General features: G+C 34.5%; 2 protein-coding genes across 2 annotated transcripts; one reads left to right on the top strand and one right to left on the bottom strand.

The window, feature by feature from the left end:
- Window positions 1–6,472: 6,472 nt before the first annotated feature.
- Window positions 6,473–12,183, bottom strand: LOC106649801 (UNC93-like protein MFSD11). Its single transcript, XM_014367429.2, has 3 exons — window positions 11,813–12,183; window positions 8,858–9,784; window positions 6,473–7,666 (listed from the first exon to the last, which is right to left on the bottom strand). The coding sequence occupies exons 1-3, from the start codon at window positions 11,903–11,905 to the stop codon at window positions 7,295–7,297; spliced, it is 1,392 nt and encodes a 463-aa protein (XP_014222915.1). The 5' UTR covers window positions 11,906–12,183; the 3' UTR covers window positions 6,473–7,294.
- A 4,203-nt stretch (window positions 12,184–16,386) lies between these two features.
- LOC106649892 (rho GTPase-activating protein 44-like) lies at window positions 16,387–23,311 on the top strand. The gene is made up of 10 exons (XM_014367617.2): window positions 16,387–17,346; window positions 17,818–17,968; window positions 18,247–18,529; window positions 18,620–18,844; window positions 18,922–19,219; window positions 19,688–19,927; window positions 20,006–20,555; window positions 20,637–20,982; window positions 21,060–21,223; window positions 21,518–23,311. Exons 1-10 carry the CDS (start codon window positions 17,294–17,296, stop codon window positions 22,022–22,024), a joined length of 2,817 nt encoding a protein of 938 aa, XP_014223103.1. The 5' UTR covers window positions 16,387–17,293; the 3' UTR covers window positions 22,025–23,311.
- The last annotated feature ends 67 nt before the right edge of the window (window positions 23,312–23,378 follow it).

A 23,378-nucleotide genomic window follows, 5' to 3' on the forward strand; every position in this document is an offset into this window, starting at 1 on the left:
TCTCATGTTAATTCTCATAAGAAAAAATTTAGATTGAGCGTCCGACACTGGCGTTTTTTCAGGACGTTTTTCCATAAGATTACGTGTAAATGGTGACTGCCGTGCCACTCTAAGCTCCGCCCAAAAGTGTCGCTCAGAGTCAATAAAGAATTAAAAACTCGTAGGTGAAGCTAGAAGAAATCAAAGTAAGTAGCTATGTACAGTCAGAGTCATATTGAATTCGGTAATAATTAGAAAACGTAAATCTGGCGTAGCGAAAGCCGTTCGTGCTTATGACAATGCGATAATGTCAGTAGCAGATGGCTAAGCCTAGGTAACGCCCCTACTTTGCTAGACTCTCACTTCAGGCGGTGAGTACACAAGAGAAAGTAGAAATAATACAGAGACACTGCAACTACAATTTACTAGGCTGCTTCTACAAATTAACTCGGTCATGAATCATCGAATGGATGTTTTTTTTTTTTTTAATGGGGAACTCAAAAGAAAACTCGATGTAGTCGAGTTTTTTCGGGTAATCGCACACTCCTACTATGGATCATGGTCGGTCAAGGTAGATTGTAGATCTTTCGATTGAATTTAAGCAAGTGTGGTTAAAGTATTTAGTCTAGGGGCCAGTGGGCCTACCGTGGTCACGTGTTCTTTGATGGGTGCACCAATGTTTTTCTTACGTATTTTGGGCTGCTGAAACCGAATTTCATGGTGCATATAGTAAGAAGCGTCAAAAACTTATTTTATTATCCACCGAGTATATAAAAAGTTATGCTTTTTTGTATCGTGTTGTAAACTGGTTTTTTTTTGGAAAAAATAGGTAAATAGATAGAAGGGAATTTTACACGAAATTCCAGAAATTTTTAAGTTTTTTTTTGAGTTTCGTATACAAATATGAAAATGGAATTCAAAATTCACAAATGAAGTACGAATTTTCCCTTTAATAACCAAACCCTTTCATTGATATGATTTTTTTGAGGAAGCTCCTTGTCAATAAATTGGCAGCGGTTTTTTTCTCGATCAGGAAAAGTTATAGAACTAAAAGTGCCTAGAATTGATCAAAAGAAATCAAAGAACACGTGTGAATTTTTTCAGAATTTTTGTAGCCACTTTGGGATTTTTGCATATGGCCATATGATGTATGATGTGGCCATATTATATGGCCACAATATTGCTACATTCAAAAATCCTAAAGTGGGTCGAAAAATTCTGAAAAAATTCACACATGTTCTTTGATTTCTTTTGATCAATTCTAGGCACTTTTAGTTCTATAACTTTTTTTCGCCAAGTCAATCCTGATCGAGAAAAAAAATCTAGAAATAGATAAGTTTGGTGGAAAAGAGGTTGTTTGGATGACCGCCATATTTAATTTCGTAATTATCACTATTTTACAATAAAATATACATGCCATTGACCAAATCTATAGGTATGCGTTAGACGCTCGAGGGAATTTTCTTTTCACATTAAAATTGGAGTTGAATGAATAAACTTTTTCTAAAAGTCACGTTTTTTTGCAAAAAATTGTTTATTATTTTTTCTTAGTACGGTTTTCGACAATTCTGATACCGGATTCTGAAAGTACATAAAATTTTACGTTAGAAATACACACCACTGAAAATTTTGTCGAAAAATGGTCAAGTTTAGGCGTTAAAGGATTGATGTCTGTAATTGTATGCGGGTTCAGGAAAAATGCTATAAAATTTATTTATTTCGAAGTTGGTAGTTCTGACTATTCAACATCATGAACTAGGAGCCCCTCGCGTCGTATTGCGTTCCCCTGCTAGACCCCCGAATCTCTAGCAATATTTAGAGAAGCGACTAAGCGGTAGGTGATAAAAAGCGTCGAAAGGGTTGTTATGCTGGGTACTATAGCTTAAGGCAATTCTCACTACGCTCGAGCGTAAAACACTCCCCGATAATTCACTTACTTCGATAATATTGAGAAGTAACATAAACCTAAGGTGGGGGAAAAACATGGCCGTTGTAACTGGGGATTCAATGCTTTTAGTATAGGAGATTTTTGCAGCCTTGTGTAAAGTTGGGTGTAGAAAATATCGACGAGTCGAAATCTAGTGATTTAGTGTAACAGAATGTCTGATAATAGACGCGCCATTCTTTAATTCTGTGGGATTTTTAGATTATTTATGTTATTGTATCAATAATTTTATGTTTATAAAGCATAAAATGTTTATAAATCATGAATTATCGTCACGATAATTCTAAAATTGTAAAGAATTTAAGTTTGGTTCTTGTTTTACTACATTGTCTGCACCAAAATGTCCCTAGACTTGAACTGGTGGCCATTTCCCACACCCGACTTTACACAAAGTTGGTTCGTCGATTACGACGGTCATGTTTACCCCTACCATAAGCTTACATTACTTTCCAATACTATCCTTACGCCAGCTTTTATCAACAAAATAATTAAACTTTTTTATGAAATTTATTGATATCTGTGTTCTAAATTTGTAACCTTGTGTTTATGTATTTTCCATAAACTTAAGGTGGCAGCTTACTATGAGTATTATTGAATAAAAGGCCCATACTAAGGAGCCACTTTTTATATTTGTCTTAACAAAGAAAAACTGGATGCAACTCTATACTGGTAGATGTATATGAAGGTAGAAGGTAGAAATAATTAAGTAGTACAAACCTGATTTGCTTCATCTGACGTGTATTTACGTGATCGCGCACCTTCAAAAAATCTCCAAACTATTTTAATAATTATTCTTATCGTTATGTAGTAATGGTGAGCAATCACTATTGTTTAAAGAAAATTGAATTTATGAAGATTAAGAAATATGTGTGAAGTAAAAACAATACAGGAAGTGATACGTCTGTTCACTAGAGCGTCTCACTGCAATCTGTTTTGATGCAAAAATCACAGTTGCTCATTGTGCTCACTTTGATAGCGCGAAAAGGAAGATCGATTGATGGGCTTCAAGCTCATATGATAATTGGAACTGAACATACTTATCATTTATTTTACTTCAACAATACTTCAAACAATTGATTTGTAACAAAGGCGCGATACTACTCTCTAACCGAACGGAATGTGTTCAGCACTCTAATGATTTTAGTACCGATTAGGCATATGATTTTTTAATTAGTCGCGTGTTTACTACGCAGCTTAATGGGGTTACAATGAAAGAAACCAGATGGCGCTTTCGACTGTTTGTGTATTTATATTTATATAATCGCTTTAGGTATTAGCTCCGAGCAATATGGCGCTTTCTTATGTTAATTCTCATATTAAGAAAAAATTTAGTTCGAGCGGCCGACGCTGGCATTTTTTCCATCCTGTTTTTCCGTAAGATTGCGTGTAAATGGTGACTGCAGCGCCACTCTAAGCTCTGCCCCAGTCCCCAACGCTCAGACTTCAGAGTGAATACCACATATTGTACAGTGACATAGGTACTATTTTCTTTCACGATTGGACTCAGACCACTGCTCTAGACATGACTCTATATAATCTATATACAAAGAAATAGATGTTCGTTCATTTTACGCAGCCCAGATATCTGTATCGACATGAAACGTGCAATTTGCACCTTACATATCTACCTATTTCATAAATTTAAAAAAAACTGTGGATAATTTGGGATATACAGCAGTTATTTTCTCATATAGGCCAGGTGCACGAGTGAGAGCACCACCGATCGCCATGTTTATCTGAAGGGCCTAAAAAATTGCGCGTAGCTGCCAAGAATATTTTTTCAGACCATCTACATAAGAAAGCATATAGAAAAAACAACGGCAGCATTGAATCTCAATCTATAATTGAAAAACTGCTATGAATTCACTCACGATTCATCAAACGCGATTTTTTTCCTAAAAATTATCTGCGTATTTGATCATTTGAAATGAGAAATTTTTTTTGTTTGAAACAAAACTTTGAAATAAAAGTAATTATTGAATCTAAGACCCAGAGTCCATAAACCTACAGTCATACATTTTTATGCAATTTATTGAAATCTTGATTAAATAAGGCTTTTAGACCAAACATTTTTTTCCATTGTCTCATTCAAGAATATTTTTGATTAATACCATTCAATGTTTTAACGTGGTCTATAGACATTGATTTGGCACGTACCACTTTTTAAGCTGATAGATTGTAATTCATTTTCTAAAAGTTGTATAAATTTAGACTTGAGCATGCATTAGAAAACATCAACTTGTGACATCATATGTCGATTAAACAAATAGAGCTTTGAAGACACTACCAGGAGAGCAGGTTGGGCAGTTCCATCTGTATCAGTGTGAGTTGAGATTGACACCGTCCAAAAAATCTCCCATCCATAGATTAACATTTATTTATTACTCAGGATTTGAAATTTTCTTATTTTCATTCAATAATCGCCTATTTAATGTTTTTCGTGCAAGCTGTCATAAAAGTTCGCTAAACTTAAAAGAAAATTGAAGTCACTTAGTGCCCAGCTACAACTCAGATTTAATTGATTGGTATGAAGAAAATCTACATGGCAACTGTAGTAAATAACTAGTATTTCACCAAACACATTGAAAAAACAGAATTTTAATAATTTGGTAAAATAATTTATATACAAATGACACAAAAATAAAATATTTGAAAATTCTTTTTTTTATATGTTTATGGTGTATTATTTCAAAAGCGTGATAGGGCATGTCTTGTTATCATAGTTATTGAAAAACTTTAAAAAAATGAAAACTAAAACGGTAGAACCTTTCATTTAACAGAATTCTACCTTTCGCAACTATAAAATTTCCATAAATTACGACTACATTGATTTGTCAGCCGCATAAACATGCAAAATGTCCCCTTTGTGACCTGTCCTGAACTCAGAATCTATTGTTTTCACTCATTAAACACATTTTTACAAATATCCAGCAATATTGTAGTACATGGACCCTAATCTAGACATCCTAAATCAAGTTTTTTTGCATTACTCGTCATCTTAAATAGTCTAAAAACAATTGTACATGGATAAAAAATGTGTTCTTAAATTACGTGAAATTTTACATCATATAAAATATAGGGCCAGTAAACGTGTATTTTGACATTCGTGCGTTAGACTGTCATTTTGACCTCTAACTATAAGAGGGTCATCTTTCAGAACTAAGGTATTCAATTTTTACCCGTAGAATATTCAAATCTTGATTGCAGCTTCGCTATAACAATAGTAGCACACCAAAATCCTAATAGTAAAATAAAACGTGTCTCCTCCGTGATCGACGAATTTTCGAGCACTTTTTGTTTTTGACTCTGTTGGCATAAAAAATTATTTTTACAAATAATTTTTGTGGGTTATCGGAAAAAAATGTCAACTTTGTTGTCGTCGTAAAAACTTGATAAAAGTGCGATTTGTCTCCCCCGTGACAAATTTTCATGTTTGTAACAAGAAAATAAACGCATTAGATGATAGGCGATAAACAGTAAATATTCCATAAAAAAACAAAGAATCAAGTGTCAGAAACTACAGGAGTCCGGAAAAGTTGAACTCAAGATAGAAGAAAATAAGTTTTTGAGGTTTTCCAATATTCTTTTACCCTCTCCAAATATCACACTTTTGACATAATGGACCATATAATTTATTTTTATGTAACGCGCTTATTTTGAACGCGAAAATTATGTTGCGAGATGATTTTCTTTTCACTTGCTTACAGTGGTTAATCATAAATTAATTTACAAATATTTAAATTTATTTACAAATAATTAAAACTCATTTAATGACTCTGTATTGCGATAATTTTCGATAATGTTTTTTTTTTAGTTTAGTAAGCTTTAATTGGCATCATATTTGGTATACATTGCCATAGCGCTGCTGGCATTAATTTTCGATAAAGCATATTCTATCATTCTGCGGCATCTGTAGATTAAATAATGTAACACTTAAGAAGTACCGACTGATGATATTGAAAATCTCTTTAAAATCCTTATTATTGCAGTAAAATAACGTTTAAAAAAAGTGGGATATAGTGAGAATGATCACTATAGTCATTGATCGTATTCGTAAGTTTAGTTTTTACTATTTTAAACTTAAAATTCGAAATAACTTAATGCAAATTTATATCACGTTTAAGGTATAGCAGAAAAATTATGTGAAAACGCGCTGGAATTCATAATATTTTTTAAATTTATCATATTAAATTGTATCAATTAGCTCGAGTATCAATAAATATTGTCTAATTAATAAAAAATTTCGAATTCTTGATTTTAAAAATTTTTTTAATCTTTAATTGAATATTTTATGGTACCACATTGAGAGAAAAATGAAAACATGTAATCAATATAAAATAAATCCTTTTACTGAATAAAAATTTGATAAATTAACTTATTGACAATTATAATTTTTGAACGTAAAAGTATTAGCACCGTTATGATGAATAACTAATATACATAAAATTGTTTGACAAAAGATTTTTTCATGAGAAATAGTAGTATTGAAAGTATAATTAAATAAAAAATGAATATTATATCGTCGACCTAAAAATTGAATTTTTTGATTCAACCATGCTAAAATGATCATTTATAAATTGTCAAAAGTTCACAATGTAGAAAAATTTACTTTGCTGATTGGCACATTTGAGTACAGAGTATCATAATATATGATACATTTATTATCTCATAATATCTTAGGATATCTTATAGTATATTATCAAATGAGACTTGAATTATAATATCAATTGACAATATTTAATAAAATTACTTAACTAAAAATCATAGTTTTATAAATATACTAGACGGAATCTTATAACTAATGCTTAGACTCTTATAATAAAATTTTTTTACAAAATATAAACAATTTTCCATAGGTACAAAAGTGGCTCATTAATGGTATAAAATTTATTGCACGATGTGAGTTATTAAACCATTATCAACTCTAAAAAAATTTTTTCAATTTATATTTAGCATAAAAAGTATAAAATTTTACAACAATAACGATACACTAAAAACGAATTATAAGTATAGTACGTTTACGATGCTAAATGAATTTGAGCTGACATAATTCAACTTATAAATAAATTATATATGTACACATTATTTTTTACAAGTGTTAGTTTAGCCATAAAAAAATTTAAATATAATTGATATGTAATACACAAAATATTTTGAATTTAGCTCATAAAAATAAACTTTATAATATATTCAAAATGCAACGGTAAATTCAACGTGGGTTCGTAAATTGTATGTATGGGAAAACCCATATTAAACAAAACAATAATTAAAGCAATTAGTTTATGAATTAACGAACAATGTATTCAAATGAATGCATTCAGATTACGTGAACCTGTACAATAATATTTTAGAAATAGTATAAATAAAATTTCAATCGGTATACACGGTATGCCCATTACCGTGAACATCAATATCCGGACAAGAATTCGAACGAACTCGCTTCGATATACGATGTTTTATTTCAACGACACAAAATGCAACGGTACCCAAAACCAAAGAAACCGCCAGAATGGCCAATTGGCCATGTAAACCAAGATGACTACTATAAGAAAAGCTCAGTGCCGCAGCAACCGATTGACAAAATTTGAATAATGCAAAAGCAGAGGCACTTTTTGAAGAATAAGCGGTACCAAGCAATGCATAAACTTGAGTGTTGAAGCAGGCATCTCCAAGACCAAGACTTAGACTACCAATCATGGCTAGGGCAGGTGATGCATTAATCAGACCTATTTCATCTGTTTCCTGTTGTAAAAAAATGATAACTTTTATTAGAATTCGTTGATTGAAAATATGGATATGTATATTTATATTGGGGCATATATTCTGCATTTTTAAGTAAAAATTTAAAGAGGTCATGGTGCTACTTATTGATGACGCCAATGCGCAATCAGACAAATGATACAATGCTTACTCAAGAGACGATGTGGATCTCGATCGTGACATCGATTATACATTATCATAATAGTGATAAAATTACAATCGAAACTGATAAAACCTGTTCAACAATTTCGATAGAAATTATAAAAAATAAAAATTAACAATCAATTGATATTTTATCACGAATAATAATAATTTTATTATTAAATTATATTGTTAGAAGGATAATATTTTATTTGATACGATGTCGAGGCAAACCACTTTCTTCGTGTCATGCTCGTGGCGAATAGTAACTGATGATTTACATTTAGTCAGCTGGGTTATTGCATAATTTAAGTTTATTCAATACAAGTCCTTGATTTATTTTTTTTTTTTATGTTGTATTGTGATTTCATTACAATTATCACTCAATCTTTACTACATGTATCTGTTGAGACAGCGATATTTAATCATAAATATAAAAATGACTTTCACCATTACGTAAATGTTATCCCCAAAACTTGTAATTCATTCATTCGTACGAACATTACACCAGATAAAATTACGAAATTCACACTACTATTGAATAACTTCTTGTATCATTTGCTTTAAAGACTCAAATACTTGCAGCTATTTGAAACAACAAATCAGTAATATTTTGAATAATCAGTTGGGAGTCATGAATTATCAATTTCATGCGTGCATTAAAAAAATCGTCATTCTACGAAAAATAATAATCAAGCTTCTTGTCACAACAAGTCTAAACATTTTTACTATTTTATTAATCTGCAGTAGCTAAATCCAATAAACTTTGCGAAGATACTAAAGATATAAAGTAAGATTATTCGATTATGCACTCAAAAAGGTTTATAAAACTGTAAGTATTTGAACGGACGAAACATTTATGGCCGATCAGAGGTGCCGAAACGATAGTATCGTTATTTAGAAAAAGGAAGAAATATTTATCCAGGTCAAGTACAAAGATAATAGCTGCATCGAATAAAACTTGGATATAGATCAGTTTATATGCGAGTTTCAATCGATGTACTCGAAACTTTATTTATGATATATACTTACTTTGAATGGAGCTTCATTCGGCAGATTAAGTAGAGCAGAAACGTAAGCGAATGCGTGAACGCCAAATCCGGTAGCAACTACGGGCCAACCTGAGCAGGTTCCGCATTTTGAGGCAAGCATTCCGAAAACGGCACCACCGAGCACTTCTCCGATGCCCACACAAATTCCATGAAGTCCTATAAGACTTTTTCGATCTTGCCCCATTGACTTGGTGAAGCCAATGCTGGATGCATAAACTGAGGAAAGAAAAGTCAGTGACAGGCCCGTATATACGAAGGTCAGTGTAAGCATCATCATCCTCGACGTGAAGAACAGCCTAAATGCATCTCTAAGGGCGTGCCAAGCGGCCACCAAGGGCTTTTCTTTTGGAGCCTCTGGAATGTGCAATTCTTTATCGTTGCTTGAGATTCCTTCTGCAGGCCCAAGATTATTCTTTTGCATGGGCGGCCTCATAGCCAGCAGCAACAGAAGACCTGCCACCGAGACGCCGGTGAGAACTTTGAAAACGAGTCCTCGGACATCTTCGTGAATGTCGGGTTCCTTGAAAACAAAGTAGACGAAGATGTTGCCGATGAATAGAGATGACTGGAAGATGGCCCAGAACATGCCAGAGTTCCGCGACATGGTCTCGTCGTCGCTATTAACCGTGAGGAAGAGGCCATGGCCCGTCCAGGCCAAAGCGGCTCCAGCTCCGACGATGCTTGAAAAAATGTACAGCAACTCGGTGCGTGGATACAAGAACGACGCTATAAAAAGGACGTAACAGGAACATCCTATTACGATACTCGTTCGCGGACCCGTGACTGAGATGAACGATGGAGCCAACCAATTACACAGTGCAAATGTGGCATAGATTATTGCTAAACTTGTGTAACCGTTGCCTTTAAAATTCGGATCATCTTTTGAAATACTGTCCAGTACGTTTTGCTATGAAAATAAAGACAAACATTTTTATCCATTCCAGAAAAAATTGAGCTTTATAAGCTGTTAAATAAAAAACAGCTTCGTAAGTCCACATTTCAAAATTGCGCATTAAAAAGAATAACATTTTTTTAAATCTAATGAACGCATCGCTTGATTTTCGTAATCTGTAAGTATTTCTTTCGCACGTTACTTGTTATTAAAAATTATGAAAATATTTATATTTAATGATTATATTACTTGTTGTTAAAAAAGGCAAAAATCTGTTCATGGCCAACGCAGAAAACATCAGCTATTTATTTCATTGTAAATATTAAATGTTCTTAATTGTCGAAATTCTCCAATCATGATTGTTGAATAAATAATGTCACATTAATTGTATTTGACCTCATTTACCCAGTAATTATATTTGACAACTGTTCAGTATTAAAAATTTTTATAGATGTATTTTTCAAAATACTAAGTTTCGTCATGCGCCAAAAAGTTACAGCCGTTAACACCCACGTTTTGTAGAATACGCGCTGGGGGCTCGATTTTTGATAAGCTTACAAAATTTGAAACACAATAGATCATTAACAGATAGAATCACTTTCAGCTATTTCATTTGTTTAGACTCTTATCAAAGCTCATTAAAAGTGTATAGATATTTATATTACTTTATGTATATCTGTCCGTGACGTATTTTTATGATTTTGCCAAAATTCAGCCTGTTTATTTTCTTGTTTTCGCAAGAAAAAAATTGTTTTGGAATTCGTTTTATAACGTTTCGATGTTAATTATTTAAAATTCAAAAGTGAAATAAATACAATCCAAGTGTTTAATTAACATTAAAATATGTGTAAGATTTATCATAATAAAGTTAAAAGCAAGTTTAATTTAAACTAAATATATTGGGTTCGGCTATTTAGGGGAAAATTCGTACTCGAAATTTTCCATTTTAGTCTACGGAACTCCAAATAACCCTAGATATTTCTAAAAATGATGATTTTCGTACACGAAACACAAAAATCTCTAGAATTTCGAGAACGAATTTACCCCTGTATACACTTCGAAACATTATTTAAAATACAGTAAAAATATTTTTCTATCTGGAAAGGGAAAGTGAGCTACGTATTCAATCGGATATATTTAAATTTAAATTTTTGTATTCGTTTCATTGATATGCTCCTTTTTGCAATAAGAGAATTTCATCTTCATTCCGCATTCAAGGATGAAAGGAAACTTGTTCCATGCTAAAAGTTGCTACGTACATCGTAGCGAGTTGTTTTCATTTTTAGATACTGGCTCGTGTAAAAGCAACAAAACAATGAACAAGATAAATAAATGTTAAATAGTGTTGTTTTATTGTTTAATTCGTTTAAATTACAGCATTTTTTGATTCGGTTATGCTCTTATAAATGGAGGAAAAAGGATTAAAAAGATCGATATTTTAAAATTCTTGACTAAAAATTTTCGGGCGTATCGTTTTACTTTCAAAAACAAGTTTATCGCAGTTTAATTTTGCTGTATCTTTATCAGATCAAAACAATTTTATTAAATAGTTTTACATTTGTAATACGTCCTATGTTCAAATAAAACAAAATTTTGTGGGAATGCTGAATTGCTGCATTGTGAATTTTGAGTATTTACCGAAAAGCGGTCATAAAACAATTTGTCGATAATTTCAGAGGCGTACTTAAAATGCAATTATCATTTATAAGAATCGAACAATTTTCTAACCTCCGCTTTATCAGTACTTAATGTCAAAAATAATCTTTGTTGTTGACACTCCTCCAATATCTGGTTGCACGCGTCAATTTTTTATCGAATCACGTAAAGCAGAAAAATTCCTGACTATGTCATCATTGAGGCAGTTTGTTTCTTTATTTTTCTTTTTTTCATGTAACAGCTGGGGCAAAATAGTTGAGTGGCGCGGAAAATGAGGTAACCTCACAATGACGCCAAGTGCAAGTGGTCAATATGCGCGCAGCAGGCCCGAGATGCATCCTTCGTTCATTTACACAGCATTATAGCAAGCAGTTGTTTGGCACCTACCTCGATATTGCCCATCGTTTGGAAGGCCGTGAAAACGAGCATGAATCCCCAGCTGAGGATGAGCACATTGACGAAGCCCCGGTCGATCCTCATCCTGGCTTTTTCGCGGAACTTGCGGAAAAACAAAAATAAAAAAACGCGTCGCAGCGTTGGGCTGCGAATGTTGATGGCGATGTTCGCACACTTGGCCTACGAGTCGAGTTCACTGAATGAGTCGAGAGCCGGCGATGCTGACAGTCGACGCACCTCCAAGCTACTGTCCCTGGAGGCTCGAACCCCTCAGCCTATATCACTGGCTCGCAGTGTTTTGTAAATAAGTCACGCTACAGTAGGCGAATGACAGCGACTGCGGCGACTGCGAATCGCTCCGATCGGCGCGCGGCGGCTTCCTACTTCTGCCAGCTCGTGCCGAGTAGCATCGCATAGGCTGGTCTGCAGATCAATTCCGCTCGTGTCCTGATTGCAAAGATATACACTTTTATGAGAGTCGCTCAGGTGTGCGTTAGCCAATATTGGGATATATGTGTACGCACACGCGCTTTTTCACTCTCAGACGGTAACGGTATCGCGCAAAATGAGCGAAAGACCGACACATACTCGAAAGTTGCATAGCGTTGCCTCGTACGGGGGGAGAAATCACGAAATGATAACGACGCGTCGGGTCTGTGGCTTACAATCGTCAAGGCCAGACTAGTGAGAGGCTGCTCGACACTCTCCGAATAAACACAAACATAAAGCGGTGCTCGACCTATCGCCTTTTTTTTTACGAAAAAGCTCTATGAGCTTTTACTCGTTCTAGAAATAAAATTCAACTTCCTAAATGGATGAATTTATGCCTTTTGCTGCCTTTGTTCGCGTTGTACGTGAAAGGATTTTTTCCTATACTTTTAAAAGCTTGATTCTTAAAGTAGTCAGTGATTCCGAAAATAATTAAAAAATATGAATGAGTCTTTTAACAAAAATAATGTATACGAGATGATTCAAACAATTGTTACGTGCATGTACATACTTTTTTGTATCATATGACAATATGCTCAAGACATTTCCTTGAAATGCAATGAATAAGACATAATTCAAGATTATTCCATAAATTCCAAGTTTAGAAATAATTCGTGCATCCACTTTTAAAATATGTAACATCAACTCTTTGTCTTATAAGCAATTCAGAATCAAATACGAATTTTACTTTGAGGATTTTGAATTACACGGAGAGAAACAATAATTTATATGTATAATTCAAGACATCGATCGAGATTACAAATGTAGTCTTCTTTGTCAAGAGAGGACTTGTCAAGATGATGCATCGAGTGCGTCAAAAATGTTCAATTAATTCAAATCTTATTGATTACTATTATATGAATAATTGCAAAAATCAATTAAAAAGTTTATGAAAAGTATAACATTTTTTATACAAACATTATTATTGCGTGTTTTAATTTTATTTCCAAAATATCTTATTAAATTTCGCAAGTACATTCACAGATTAATCAAGAGATAAGCTTCCCTCTTTATATCTCAGTTATATCGTATGAATGTGCAAAATTTTATTCAGACTCTACAACTTCATAAGTTGTGAATGAAGGAGCCGGATCGCGAAAACCCGAGCGGTAACGCAACCAACTGCATTGTCGACGCTCGTAATGTCAAATCTCTTTCACCTTTATGAAACATGAACTTTTAAACGCGCAACCAACATTACTCAATTGTGTGAACGGCTGCCACTATTTTAGGTGTAACTATGATTATTTTCATTCTAAGAAATATTTCAAATTTTCAACTGATAAAAATTTATTTATTTTATATATTTATGATAGAATTCTTATGGCATTCTAGATGTAATTTTTCGTACATTTTTTTTAGTTTAATTATGACATTTTTCGCGCTCTACAATTCGATAAAGACGAGCTTTTAAATACTGTACAAAATGAAAATTGGTATTTATTTTTTATGTGTCATAGTGGATGGATACCTCCGCTAATGTACTGTTAATAAAAAGTCATTTAAAAACTGTGAGAACATGTACATTAAATATTTTATTTTAAAAAATCTACCGAAGGAGAACCGAAGGGCGATAAAAATGCAACATAGAATTCGATAAAAATCCTTTATCGCGCTATTTTTACATTTTATCATTCGAAGCTAACTCTTAGGCCGTCTCGTGCCATAAAACACGAAACAACGTAGATATTGTGTATCATACAGTCAGAAGTGCTGGGCAGGAAATGAAGACGAATATCGACATGAAGCGAACATAAACCGACTTAGAGAAAACGAAATTGTAAAAGCAGTGAAACGTGCGCAGTCAATGCTTATACATATATACCCCGCCTGTCATGCCAGTTCGACCGATGATTCATTCAAAAAGAAATATTACAAGCTTATATGAGGTTTATTAACGCGCTCGCGTCATCTTAAAACCAAGCACAGGCACACAAAGCAATGTCGCAATTTTATTACCTTTATTTGGTGGTAATTTCTCACAATATTCATATTTTTTCAATGATTTGTCATTGTGCAAAATAATTAGAGTAAATAGATGGAAATAAGAATATATTCATCGTTAAACATTGACATTGATCGAAACCTTGATTTATATGGATGCAAGCAATTCTACATTTTTTCACGTTTTAAGCTTGGGCAATAAATAAACTCGATGATTGTATACTCACATAGAAAATGAATGTGTTTTCCTCAATATCTATTTTTATAGTTATGGTAATTAAGTAAAATTTTAGGCTTCTAGAAACATGTAGTAGTTTGAATGTTGTTGAAAAAATTGAATGTTAGTACAAAAGGTGAAATTACAGAAAATTGTAAAGTTTTTAAACGTATTATTTAATGATTAAACTTTTTTTGAAAATTAATTATGAGAACATGAAAAAGTCAGTGCAAACTCATGTGAATATATATATGTTCGTAACCGTTGACAGTTTCATGCTCCCATGAACAACACTATACGCGTTCGTTCGCGCTCGCATAAATTACGCACAGTGGGTCAATAGGGAATCAGTGAGCTACTCGATGATTTTAATATTACTCACGAGTACATAAAGAGACCAGTTGTAATAATATATGATTTCACCGACTGTTAGCATAAACACAGATGATGTCGAAGCCAGTGTGAATAATGGAAAATCTTTCTATGCGTTTTTGTGTTTTTTATCACAAATATCGCCTATCAATAGACTTCAGACTGATGTTTACCGAGCTTTCGGAAAAAATATTCAGCAGAATTTGTGTGAAAAGGGGATTGAATAATTTCATTTTCCCATGTATCTGTTCGTCATTGCCTAAAAAATGTAAATTGAATTTGTTCGATCAAATGTACACATGGTCGTTTGAATCATTGAGAAATCGTAGGCAGTTGATAGAATGGCTAGTTCGGAAGATAAATTGAAATAAATCCAGATTACTTTACCGATCAATCGAAATCAGATTACTTTCGATAGACACGCGAAAACGACTTTCGGAGCATTTGGAAAGCGAGAAGATCTTGGAATGCCCTGACTGTTCGATCAATACAAGAGAACATTTATTTACACGATTATTAGCTGCAATGAGTCACGGTTCGGAAAAGGAACGAGCAGCGCGCCCTGCGCCCAGATTAAATCGGAGCATAAATACCCGTTTGGTCCGGGCTCAAAATACAAGTTACACATTAGCTGCGAGTACTCGTATAGAAGCCCGCAGACGCAATAACGACGTCGGACAAATAGTCAATGTTTACGTAATTTAGCAGCGTCCGTTAGCAACAAGAGCGCAGGCCGTGCAAACGACCCGTGCAAGTGGCAAGAGGCGGGATTCAAGAATGAACGTTGCACGAGCTTATTATTTACTCGCGAGTGTAGAGTTGCGACTGTCAACGACGACGACGACGACGAAGACGACTCGGATTATTCCGCGCTTCATCTTGACTCGAATTACCGAGTCTCGCTTTGTGCGCGCTAATGCAAATTCTCTTATCTGTTGGCGGCTCGCGCGCTCCAGAACTAAGACACCTCCATATAATAAATATGAACAATATATAATGCGCTTCGCTGTCGGCGGGGACGTTTCTATATGGACATTGTAGCGCGAGCGAGCGAGCCTACGTATACATTAGCGCGCGATATGCATGAGAATCGAGAGTAGTGCGGCGGAGTCGGGGACTGCCTCGGAGGGGAACAGCTGAGGCGCTTATATATATATTATAAGCTCTCTATGAGCTAGAGCTGCGAGCCTTGTGCACGTTTGTGCACGCGCATAATGCAGTGGCGCGCGTGAGATCACCGACGAGGCAGCTATGACTCGCCCGACTCCCGTCCCATCCCGTCGCTCTTCTCTGCTCGGCTGCACAGTGCAGCGCAGGCAGGCAACGATATACACATTAACCTCTCGTACAGCATAGGCAAAAATCCTGTACCTCTCCGCGAGAGTGACTATACTGCGCCATGCGAATCGACTGTTGGCGGTGGTGGTGGCGGCGGCGGTGACGCTCGCTGCCGAGAGGGAGCGACAAATTACAATATACACACTCGGAGCTCGAACTCGCTGCGAGGCCTGGCGCAATCGAGTCGGACGGAGCAGCTCCGAGGCACTCGCGGCGGTACCCCAGTTGTATATATACCTTATCTCCTCGCTCGTCGCCCGTCTGCCGCCAATAATCCGAGACTCCTTTTTTCCAACATGATCCGACGCCTGAAACTGCGGATCCTGGCGAAAGAGGCAGATTCGTGTTTGGCCAGTCTGCCAGCAGCGTTATTATAGCTGCAGATGCGAGTCGTGGCTGCTCGCTGGCGTAATACACGCACTGACACATGTGTTCGACTGCTCGTGTGTCGACAGGCGCTCCAAAGAGCGAGAGAGAGAGTGAGAAAAAGAGAAAGACCGAGAGATCGAGTGTGCAAATGAAAGAGAGACGATCGGACACGATGAGTTGTATACCTATACGATGTTGCAGCTCTTGTTGATCGGATAGTTTTAATTGATAGCGCCTCTCGTCGTCAGTGTGCGCGCGAGTGCCTTATTGTTCGCTTGCTTCGGACCGAGCGTCGCTCGCTCAATTTCGCCTGTTTATTATCTTCGGACCGAGCGTCGCTCGAGTACTTTTTTTTTTTTTTTTTTACTGATTACAACTCGTGCCAGGCCACGGGAGCGTGCTGGACTTGCACGATTAGCAGTGCGGCCTTTGATTGTGCGGGCCCGCGCGCGATTATTCTGCTTTCGCAGTTCTCTGCCTGTCTGGCTGCAGCTCTGCCTTGTACTTTCAACTCGACGTTAATATACGCGCGTGCATCAACTGATACTGCTTCGATATACGAGCTAAAATATATTCGTGCATACACATAAATATATTACATGCGTGTATACGTACACACGCGCGCTTACATAGGTAGAAAGAAGAATACTTGCGTTGTGCGTCAGTGTTGTTGCGTGCACTCTATATGAACCTACGTTATTTGCTCGACCGTGTCGGAATCGAGCGATACGTATCCGACGACCATGAAGAAACAATTTTTCAGGGTCAAGCAGCTCGCTGATCAAACCTTCTCCAGGTGCGTCAATTCTATGCCTCAATTTTATTAACGTGATTCACCACTCGGTCCTTATGTATTCCTTCTCTTGTTTTCGTGCTTCCTTTTTTTCTTCTTTTTCATTAATTTCTTATCACATTTGCGCACACCTAGGATCGACTGAGCACTGCTTCTTTATGACAAACATCGCCACACGATTAATCATATCTCGATAGATTTTGTTCTTTTACAATATTCCTCTGAGCTCATTCTCTTCTCTCTATTCTTAGTAATCTCTGTATCTGCATGACGTTATCGCATATCTGTTAACCATATTTACTTCAAATAACAATTAAATGCCACACATTAACACACTATTATTACATTCTACTTGAATCCATTCCCTGTAGGTATTTAGCGATCATAACTCTTGTTTTGCTAATAAATGCTAATCAGTCATTAATATTCATATTCTGACTGTGCACTTAACACTATTGTTAATTTATGCTTTAGAGCTGAAAAAACTGAAGTCCTTACTGATGATTTGCAAGCAGCGGATAAACATGTTGAACAAATTAGAGCAGCCCTTGTGGGCCTCAACAAAAGACTTTCTAATAAGTCCAGTGAGTCCACTAAAGAAGATACTCATAAAGAAAAACGCCTTGTAAGTATTTTTCTTCTCTTAATTTACTACAGTTGAGATTTTTAATTATAAAATATCTTGATACAACAGCATTTATCTCTTGCACATAGCACTTGATGAATCATACCTTCAAATGTAATTTTGTTCAGATATTTTATCTATAGTCTTGTGTATTTGAAAAAAATTTTTTAATTTACTTTTACAAAGATATAAAAATTAAATATTTCAGAATTATGCTTCAAAAATATCAAGTTTCGAAATAGTATTAGGCTTTTCATTTTGATACCTTTTAATTTCAGAAAAAATGTCCTGAATATATTTTGGGACAAACAATGCTGGATAATGCAGGAGAAGAAGGTTTAATGACTTACACTCTAACGGAATGTGGAAGAGCACAAATTGCCTTGGCTAATGAAATTGTAGATCATGAATCAAAAGTTGAACAATATGTTTCAGTACCTTTGCAAAGTATTTTAGATTCAGATGTTCCAAATATTTTGAAGCACAAACGAAATCTACAACGTCTTATCTTAGATATGGATAGCACACGAACACGTTATCATCAAGCCAGTAAACATAACAGTAAGAGTGGAAATCAATGATTTTTAAAATTATAATCTATCACAATCATTTAAAAAAGAAAAATAATAATAATAATAATCAATTTCCTAGGTACTGGTGCTACCAAAGTAGACAGTTTAAAAGATGAATTAGAGGAAGCTGAATCTAAAGTTGAAGCATGTAGAGATCAATTAGCTGCTGAAATGTTCCAACTTATGTCAAGAGAATCTGAGCTTGCCCAAACCATTATCCAGTACGTTAAATTACAGAGAGCATACCATGAAAGTGCTCTGCATTGTCTTGAAGATTTAATACCTGATTTAGAATGTTACATAAGTATGAAAATTGTTGATAATTAATATAAATAAACATTAACACAAATAAAATGTAACATTTATAACATCATCTTTTAGATGATAATGAAATGAAACCAGTGTATGGATACTCCTTAGAAGAACATTTGAGAGTCACCAACCGCAAAATTGCTTTTCCTATACAGTTATGTATATCAGCTCTTCTGAGACTGGGTATGGAAGAGGAAGGATTGTTTAGAATTGCCAGTGGTGCTTCAAAATTAAGAAGAATTAAGTTGAGCTTTGATGCTTGTTGCTTAACTCTTCCAATAGCTTTAGGGTATAAAGATTCTCATGTGATAGCTGGAGCATTAAAGTCTTATTTACGGGAACTACCAGAACCTTTACTTACATATAAGTGAGTATTATATCACCTTTTTAAGACAGTCAAAATTAATTAATAATTTAGTGAAAGTATGGGAAACATATGAATGTGAAATTCAAAAAAAGTTCAAGTACATGTACTAGAGGGTATATTTAAAATGTCGGTTTTTCTAAAATTTAATAATTCAATTTTGGTATGACAAAATGATTTTGTAAAATATTTACGCACATAAATTTTACTACATGTGTATGGACATATATTTGAATGTCGCGAATGAGTCATGAATGTATTATCACTTGTATTTGACTAAAAAAATGTTTCTTGCGTTATTATCGGGGTAAAATCATTTGTTTTATTTTAGTATTGATAAAAGTAGTATCATTCAGTTTAAAAGATGAAAAAATATACTTGATTTATCATTTTGAATTTAAAATTGTTTACGAAAAAATAGTATCATAAAAAAATATGTTGAGTTTTGATTATTGAAATTTTGTTCACTAGACTGTATCCTGAATGGATGGCAGCTGCAAAAATTCCTCACACTGATTCAAGACTTCGGACAATGTGGGATGTACTTCATAAACTACCAGCTCCTAATTTCGAGAATCTAAAGTTCCTCATCAAATTTTTTTCCATCTTAGCAAAAAATCAAGAAATTAATAAAATGACACCTTACAATATTGCAATAGTGGTAGCTCCAAATTTGATGTGGAATTCTCAAGAGGATCCAACAACAGTAGTGTTAGTATTTATAAATGATCTTTTAATTCTACTACTTATAATTTTACTTAAATTTTTTCCCATTTGCAATTTCAACAGTATGGATGCAGCAAACAATTCTAGTCTGATAGTTGAGCAAATGATAACATATGCCGACTGGTTCTTTCCCGGTGAAGTCGATTTTGATCGTGAACTAGACATCAGCGGAATGATAAACGGATCTGAAATGAGTACTCCAACGTCTAGTGGTCTACGGCGTTGTGTCTCGCAAAGTAGTCTTAGTGATCATGCTGAAAGTCCGACTCACGGTAGCCCAAAACCAGCCACACGTAGAAAAAATAAACCTGCTCCAACCCCACCGTGTGGCAATACTCCAGATAAACAATCGGTTCAACACGAGAAGAGGCCGGACGACAAACCACCACCTGCGCCTGATAAGCCACCTCGGCCAGTTAATACATCGACATTAAATCGACCATCTCACAAGGCTCTAAAGCAAGAAACTAATCCTGATGTATTACGGGGTAGTAATGGCACTTCAACCCCTCATAAAACAGATACTAAGTTGAATAAAAGTATGTGTCGAAGCTTGGACAGCGATACAAAATCTATAGATTTGGAGAGTCCAAAAAAATTTGATGATTCAAAGGTAATATAATACATTTATTAAAATAATTAATTATTCTTACTATGTTAAGAGAGATTTTTGTTAAACTTGAACATTTTTCAGGAGGAATCAAATCTTTTAGACACAGTAAAATTGCAACATTCAGAAATTACTTTTCCCAGCAATAAAATTGACAATCATGTTAAAAAAAGTAAAGAAATTGATAATTTCACTCACATAGGTTTTGAAATGTTCAACCAGAAATTAGATAATTCATCGGCGGACTTGTTAAGCAAATCTTTTAATGTAACATTGACAGATACACCAATAATGACACCAGAAAGTTTCGAAAAAATAGACTCACCAAAAGCGAAAACATCAGATGAAGTACAAGCTACATCGTCTTTGGAAAGACGGAAGCCCGTGGCTGCTCCCCGAGTTGCATCGAATTCTGCACAGAATCAACAAGGTTAGATATTTTCTTAATAAAATTGCTTAATTCTAAAAATAGATACAATTATTCACCAGGTATCCTAATTTTTACAGAAGAAAATGTTGAATTACGTAAAAAATTTGAATCCATCTTAACCATGAACGATCGAAATGGTAAACCAGCTATTCCAGAACGACCAGCTGGACTTGCTCGACCTCAGAGTTTGATTCGGCCGCATCCACGACTTAGTAACGAAAATTTGGATTCTAGCCCTGCGGTAAGTGGAAAGTATTTGCTTTCACTACATTTTTATTGACTTGTAATTTTGTCTCATCAATACAATGCGGTATTTCTGAATTAACTTTTTTTACGAAATTTTGAAGTATCAAATTTTTGCAAAATAATTTATAAAAAGTTTGAAGTGAGTAATTAATTACTAGGCTTATGTTGAACATACTCTTCAGGTTTTTTTTTATCTAGTACTTAGTAATTCTTTAGATAAATCGTATATTTTGACTATCTTTAATATGAGCTCATTAATTTATATCTAATCATAATATTTATTCTGCAGCCAATGCCCCTCGAACGCTCACAAATGCATTCTATGGAAAAATTGCAGCAGGTCAGTGTAGTGCAAGTACAAAATGGAAATAATATCCCGTCCGAAAACAGCAGCAACAAAATTAGCATCACGGGCAACGTGAACTTGCAAAGAAGTCCTAGTGTAGGCAGTCGGCCTGCCTCGATGTCAGTGTCTCAACATCACCTCGACACCACTGGTGGTTCGAGCGTGGGCCATACCAACAGTCTTCACAGGCCTGAAAAACCACCTCGACCAGATTTACCCGAACAAATACGTTCGCATTCACGCACGCGATCGGAAGGTAACATAGTTGATGTCCAGACTCAAAGCGATACTGCTGTTACGCACCGGTCTCTCAATCATCAGCACTTACAACAGCAGCAGTTACCAGCTTCACCAAGGTTTCATCAACGACCTCCAAGACCTCAGCCTCCACCGCCACCTCCGCCAACTAATGTTAGATCTAAGTCTGATAACGAAAGCACTAATCTTTAGTGACCTTTAATGTTGGTTAACTGAAAAGGAATAATTGTTATTTCGTTCACCTTGTTACGATTATGCAGGTTGAAATGGGTTATTTAAAATATTTCTCTGACTGTAGCTATCGTACATGGTTTTTATCAATTTATTATTTGACAGTTGTTATCGGCAAGAAAATACCGAATATTCAATCATTATTAGTAACACAAGTTGAACAAGTCATCATTAATCTTAACTTGATGCAAAAGTCGGCTTTTGAAATTTTATCAATTAAAGCTTAGTTACTATTACGTTCATTGGTGCTTTCTTCAATGAATTTCGTCTTTATAAAAACTGTATGTAAATTAAGAGTCAATTATGTTGAAGTTTGGCGAATATAATGATCAAATATTTGACAATGTTATAACTGGATGTTCGAAGGTTTTATTATGAAAATTATTTTTATTATTCTACTTTTCATAAAAAAATGTTACTTATTCACTTTGAAAAACTTAAAAATGTTTTCAGATATAAATCAGGTATTTTTGCAATATATAGTTTTTATACCTACTACTGTTTTTCGTAACATAATGTTGCGATATCACATAAGTGTGTTGAAATTTTATTGAAATAGGAGACGATTTTGCCTCGATCTCTTTTTCCAATGTTATTATCTAACGCACAGGGTTTAAATGTGCTAGCATTTAAAGATTACATCAATTCTAAGTTAATTAATGAGATGCATTTCTCTAATATGTTGGGCCAAGCATAAGTTTGCTATTGGATTTAAGATTAATTGTAAAACTTCAACGACTTACGTTGAGTTTCTTACATTCATAACAACTACATTATCTTTATTCAATTTTTGTTCCACATTAAACGTGAATATGAATTTACGTCAGTTCAATTTTTATGACAAAATGTAAATATACTATTTAAGGTTTTATAAAAATAAGTATATCTTTTTTCTTAATGTGATTATGTCCAGAGACTACATCAGCATAGTCTTTTTTAATTTCCAAACAGTCATTTTTAAGACAAATTACGATTGAATTGTAATAATCATTTGCAGTGTATTTTACACTTCAATGCAAATACTTATAGTGCTACAACAAAGTAATCGTATTAAATAATAAAAAAAATATTTTGTGATTCAAAGTTTATATTTATGATAAAAAAGTTGTCGTAAAATTGTTTGGCCTGCAATGACCTAAGTGAAGCTTAGGCTGTGAATATATTTGAGTATTATCATTTGTAAATAAAAAGATTTTCTTTAATTAATAATTACTATTACTGAGTCACATACCTGTGACATTCAACTGAGATGTTTTGATCATTTAATTTTTTCAGTTCTTTTAAAAATTAGTAAGGCTATAAAATAATTTTGTAA

The sequence above is a fragment of the Trichogramma pretiosum genome, unplaced genomic scaffold (genome assembly GCF_000599845.2).
Source record: "Trichogramma pretiosum strain Unisexual culture from Peru unplaced genomic scaffold, Tpre_2.0 scaffold60, whole genome shotgun sequence".
Classification (NCBI taxonomy): Eukaryota; Metazoa; Arthropoda; class Insecta; order Hymenoptera; family Trichogrammatidae; genus Trichogramma; species Trichogramma pretiosum.